This window comes from Ochotona princeps, chromosome 25 (assembly GCF_030435755.1).
Source record: "Ochotona princeps isolate mOchPri1 chromosome 25, mOchPri1.hap1, whole genome shotgun sequence".
Taxonomy (NCBI): Eukaryota; Metazoa; Chordata; class Mammalia; order Lagomorpha; family Ochotonidae; genus Ochotona; species Ochotona princeps.
Window position 1 is genome coordinate 20004715 of NC_080856.1, and position 5780 is coordinate 20010494.

The following is a 5780-nucleotide window of genomic DNA, read 5'->3' on the forward strand; positions in this document are numbered from 1 at the left end:
GTTCCTCGTGTTTTGCTTTCCTCTCTCTGTGACATGGGGAGGCACAGTCGCACTGCCACACAGAGGCTTTTCTACAAAGAGTACACTAGCATCCCAGGGTCACCATCTAAAGCTAGGCTAGATCCAGTGGTCTAGAAAGAACATGGCTTCCTTTGTATCAGGTCAGTTCAGCACTGACCTCTCACCTGTGACACCTGGCCAGACCCCCAGGCCCCGTCAGCACACTGAAGGCCAGTGGGGTGACAGGATGGCACTGAGGTGTGGGCTCTGAAATCAAAGCTAGCCTCACAACCTTGAAAGCATGTACCTGCACCTGCTTGGTGGGCCACATCCCAACACCCCTCTATGACCTGGGCTCCCTGCACGATCAGCTGAAGAGGCAAGGACATCATTAAGACAGCGCACACTCCAGAGGTAGCAGCCGTTCACCTGCAGAAACACAACTCGGCTCCTTGTTTGTGATCAAACCACTTTAAGTTTAATGTGCAATATGAAGTCCGCAATTGTTTGGAACTCTCAGCTGGCTCCTGCAGGAAAATAAAAGGGAGACTTTAAGCATTTTCATATTTATTAATTGAAATCCCCAATTCTTATCCCATTTTTCAAGCCTCAGCTGAGCAGTGATCATCTGAGCAGCCTAGTCGAAGCACTTACAGTTCAGTTGTTAACACGTTAATGCTTACTGGTGGGGACGCTGGGCCATGTGTAAGGAAGAGATCACTGCTGAGACATACTCCCCGGGGAGGAGGAGGAGGCCTGCTGTGTGCTAGAACTGCTGTCCATAGCAAAGCCCTGCAGTGACATGTCACCCCATGTCCCCCTTTCCCTACACACCCAAAGCAGTTGCTACAATCTTCATGCCAATGAGCTGCCTTCTCATGCCAACTGTGGTACCATAATTTAATGGGAACACTTAACTATCATTTAATGCTTCCTTTCCCAATCTAATGGCATTTTTAAATGTGGCCAATTATTCAAATGCAAGTATTAACTTAAAACCATGTTACATGAGAATGCTTAAACACTGAGGAGGGCTGTGTGAAAAGATGGACTCCTAGGCCTTCCTTTTTGAGGATCTAACTCAACTTCCTGACCTGGAAAACGCAAGCGCCATAGGCTTCACAGCTTCAAGGATGAACTGCCAGTGAGTCCAGCGCTCCATATTCCCCTGTGCTGCAGGGGGAACATTGTTTTGTTTCCATTTTTATTTGGGATTTATTTTTATTGGAAAGAGTTACAAAAAGAGAGAGAGAGATCTTCGAGCTGTTGGTTTACTCCCCTGAGCCAATCCAAACTAGGAGCCAGGAGCTTCTTCCAGTTCTCCCATGCAGGTGCAGGGCCCCAAGGCTCTGGGACATGCTCAACTGCTTTCCCAGGGCACAAGTAGAGTGCTGGTTGGAAGTGGAGCAGCCGGGACATGAACCAGCACCCGCTTGCAAATAGAGGATTAATCATTTGACTGATCATGCTGGCCCTAGGATACTGTGTTCTTGCAGCCACACACTGTAAATTGTTTCATCACTGTATCCTGTGCCTAATATAAAAACTACCTTTATAGAACTCGTATCAGAAATTTTTTGTGTGTGTGGTTCATCTACTTGAAAAAGTGATAGAGGATTCCTCCATTTGCTAGCTCACTCCCTGAATGCTTGCAACAGCGAAAGCTGGATCGGGCCAAAGTTAGGAGCCCAGTTTACCCAAGTTTCCCAAGTGGGTAGCAAGAACCCAGCCACATGCCTCATCACCTGCCTCCAGAGTGCACTAGAAGGAGCACAACTGGAAAAACAGTAGGTGCCCCAAGTGGCAGCTTAATGTGCTGGACCACAGCGCCAACCACAGGATGCTAAATGAATAGGTGGGTGGGGAAGAGGCAGCAAATGTAAAAACACCTTGATATTTTATGACATGGCTAATTATACTTCATTCAATGCAACTTCTTCTAGCCCATTCTAAGTACAGTCAAAAACTTTTATGACAAGAAATGAGACTTAAGTGGATGTGGGGGGTGGCTGGCACTGTGGCATAGAGAGTTAGTCACCACTTGTAATGCCAGCATCACATGTCGATGCCAGTTCGAGTCCCAGCTGCTCTGCTGCCGATTCAGCTCCCAGCTAATGTTTCTGGGATAACACTGTAAGGTGGTCCAAGTACTGGGACCCTGCATCCACCTGGAAGACCCAAAGACGCCCCTGGCTCCCAGCTTTCAACTGGGCCAGCTCATTGTGTCCATTTGGGGAGTGACCAGCAGATGGAAGATATTTCTGTGGTTTGCTTGCTCTCAGTAACTCTTTTAAGAAAAATAAATATTTTTTAAAAGAATTTTTAAAATGAGAGTGGTCCAGTTGCTGTAAAACACTACTTGGAACACTCGGACACTCACGTTGCAGACCAGCTTGCCTGGGATGCAGTCTGGGCTCCACTCCCAATCCCCGGCCCAGCTTCCTGCTGATGTGCACCTAGGGGGCAGCAGCTGATGTCATAAGATGGGGTCCCTGGGAGTGGCTGGGTGGCATAGCTAGTAAAGCAAAACCTGTGACACCAACATCCCATATGTATGGGTGCTTATCTGAGTCCCGGCTGCTCAACTTCCAATCCAGCTTCCTGCTAATGACCTGGGAAATACAGCTAAAGATGATCCAAGTGCTAGGGTCCCACCTCACGGGGGGACCGAGATGCTCCTGGCTCCTCCCCTAGTTTCAGCCTGGCTGAAGCCATGTGGGGAGTGAGCCAGCAGATGGATGGAAGGTAACTATCTCTCTTTCAAATAAATAAATTTTTAAAACAATAATGATGAAGTCTTGGGTCCCTGCTCCCCTCCTGGAGACCCAGGTGAAGTTCCTGGCTCCAAGCTTCAGCCTGGCCCAGCCCTTGCTGTGCAGCCATTTGGAGAGTGAGCAAGCTGATGGTCGATGCCTCCCTCCCAGCCTCGCCTGAAATAAGTCAGTATTTTTCCAAATGGGAATTTGGAGGTGGATGTTACGGTGCAGGAGGCTATGCTGTCACATGAAACATCTGTATCCCATTACCAAGAGCTCAGCTTCCAATCCAGCTCCCCGCTAACGCACTGGGGCAGCAGCAGCCCACGGCCCCTGCAACCCACCTGGGAAATTCTGAGGGGGCTTCTCACTCCAACTGGCCCAGTCCCCAGCTGTTGAGCGAATCAGCAGATGGAAAGTTGATCTCAGTCACTCAACTCACTCTGCCTTTCAAACAAGTAACTGATTTTTTTTCTCAAATGGGAATGTGGGACATACACACCTATGAGGAACTGAGTCCACATATTCAGTCTTCATCATCAGGAAGGATCCCTAATTCTTCATCTGTCCACTGGGAAGGGTCTGGATATGGAAAGTGACCCTGGTACAAGCATTTAAAGGGAGAAGAGTCAAGAATATATACTTCATGCAACTAAGTAATTTAAAAAGAAATCTTCAAGGAAAAACCATGATAAAGCTAAATACTATAAGCATAGCCCTTAACATTTCACAGGAACAAATTCTACTTCACCTGACAGTCCAATGGTTCAAATCTGGTCATTATGGCCTGTAGCCTAAATTTTAAAAACTTTCCTACCTTGGAGTGGAGGTACAAGCCCATTATGTTTAGATGAAGGGTAGGGGGAAACAGATGCAACACATTTCTAAGACACCCATATCCCCAGCCAAGTACGTGTTTCAGATGCTTGCCTCCTTCCTGCTGAGATGTGGGCCCCAGGTGGGCTCCGGCTCTTCAGTGCTCGAGCGGCCTGGCTGCGTGATCTCACACCAAACAGCCACACAGAAGAGCACGTCAGAGTCCACCCCAAACAGGGGCTGGAGCTGCAGCACAGCCTGTCGGGCTGCTGCCTGTGCTGCCAGATTCCCATATGAGGACCACTTTCCAGTAAAAATAACTCTTGAAAAAGAAAAGGAACTAAAGTGTGAAATGAACCCACCAATCAACCCCTGGCTTGGAAGGCAAGAGAATTTTCTCCCTGCCAAATACTGCAACTTAAGTGAAACCTAGGAGATGGCCCACGCAGTGTGCATCCTTGTATTGAAATGGTCACTACACGACCGTATTCCTGCAGGCACACTCAGCGGTGGTGAAAGGGTGTACTTGGAGAAAAACACAGTCCATCTGGAAAACCACGTGCAGACTACACTACCATCCTCACCCCCCACCCCAAAGCGCAAGAACCAGTCTCCCACACTTACCAACACAGCATCGGAGTCATGCCAAAAACGCCAGAGAATCCAGAACCACATGGTTGCGCTGAACAGCTCCGCCCTGATCACCTGGCCTTTGGTCAGCTGGGGAAACTGTCTGTACCGGGGCTCGATGTGTACGTCGCCGCCAGCGCTGCGAGACACAGCGAGCTGGTGAGCAGCATCGCAGAGCAGTGCACTCCCTGAAACTTGGGACTTAGACCCTAGAAACTAAAACATTGCTCTTAAAAGCTGCTATCAACAGGAAAACGAGTTCACTAAGCTTGCTGTAAACATGCAGCAACCAAAACTGGCTTGAAGAGGCCAGGGTTTTCATGTAGGAAATATTCCTTATTTTGGCCCCAGCATGATGGCTCACTTGGCTACTCCTCTACCTCCAGGTGCCAGGATCCCATATGAGAGTCAGTTCATATCCCAGTTGTTCCACTTTCCATTCAGCTCCCTGCTGATGGCCTGGGAAAACAGTAGAGGACAGCCCATTGCCTTGGGACCCTGTACCACGTGGGACACCGGAAGAAGCTCCTGGCTCCTGGCTTCAGTTTGGCTCAATTCTCCTGGCTTCCCACACTGATCATCACCACACTGATCCAAGACCATAATCAGACGGTATCTTAAAGTCTGTAGCAGGTGTCGGGGCCCATTCCCTCCCTAGACCTCAAACTGGGTGCACCCCGATGCACTTCAACACACAGTGCGCAGCCACGACCAGGACCGGGTCAGCCTGGGTGACGCGATGGGTGCCCGGGCAACCTGGACCCCCGGCCCCGACCCGGAACCCCCAGCCCCGGCGCCCGGTTCCCGACCCCCAACCCCGAACCCGAACCCGAACCCGGCTCCGATCCGGGCCCCAGCGTCAAGGACTACAGGGGCCAGCGCACCACGGGCAGAGGGCGTCTGTCACCCGACTCCGCCCCGTCGCCCTGCCTCAAGGTGAGGGCGTCCGCACGCCGGCGCTTCCCGTTAGGAGACGGAGAAGCCCCCATTCGAACCCTTCACTCACTAACGGACGCCGCTGCCTCCAGCCGCCCGCACGCGGCCACCTCTTAAGAGAGACCCTCCAGCGCGAATGACAGGCACTAGCCTGCACACAGCCGACATGTTTCTCTGCGTCCGGATGGCCACCCGCCCCGAGCGCGTCACTTCCTCCGGCGCCCGCCGGATGTTCGCGGAGCGCGACGGAGGCTGACTAGGGCGGCGGGTTTGCTTTGTGGGCGTCTTCTGTATTATAGGACGCCTTCCCGCGCCAACCGGCCCACAGCTGCTGCTCTGCTGGCGTCTTCCACGCTCCGGTCAGAGGGGCGAGCGCTTGAAGGCGCTGGGCTCCCCGAGGAGCTGGGGACGAGCCGGCTGCTCCTGTGGCCTTGCCGTCCATACCGTCACATTTACTAGTAGTAGCCTTTCCCCCAAGCGGTCCCTTGTAATCATGGCCCCCAGGAGGCCCACAAGACTGGCTGTTTAGTCTTTACTGTTTATTGTTCTGCAGAAGTTGATTAGCCAGCATCCCGGGGGTCCCAGATCTTGGCATCTAGACTGGTCTTAACAGAATCACCTGACTCAACCCCATCCACTCAG

General features: G+C 51.5%; 1 protein-coding gene across 2 annotated transcripts; it reads right to left on the bottom strand.

The window, feature by feature from the left end:
• Positions 1–449: 449 nt before the first annotated feature.
• On the bottom strand, positions 450–5355 carry NDUFB2 (NADH:ubiquinone oxidoreductase subunit B2). Of its 2 annotated transcripts, none has more exons than XM_004594354.3 (4): positions 5209–5355; positions 4197–4341; positions 3259–3357; positions 450–527 (listed from the first exon to the last, which is right to left on the bottom strand). In XM_004594354.3, exons 1-3 carry the CDS (start codon positions 5304–5306, stop codon positions 3283–3285), a joined length of 318 nt encoding a protein of 105 aa, XP_004594411.2. In that variant the 5' UTR covers positions 5307–5355; the 3' UTR covers positions 450–527; positions 3259–3282. The 2 variants fall into 2 exon arrangements, with proteins under 2 accessions (XP_004594411.2, XP_058537360.1); XM_058681377.1 differs by lacking the exon at positions 450–527 and adding an exon at positions 2409–2456.
• Positions 5356–5780: the final 425 nt, after the last annotated feature.

Coding starts and splice junctions, on each gene's coding strand:
- NDUFB2 (XM_004594354.3), bottom strand. CDS start 5,306: ATGTCGGCTGTGTGCAGGCTAGTGCCTGTCATTCGCGCTGGAGGGTCT. Junction 4,342..5,208: donor GGAGGCAGCGGCGTCCGTTA/GTGAGTGAAGGG, acceptor TGTGTCTCGCAG/CGCTGGCGGCGACGTACACA. Junction 3,358..4,196: donor ATGACTCCGATGCTGTGTTG/GTAAGTGTGGGA, acceptor TGCTTGTACCAG/GGTCACTTTCCATATCCAGA.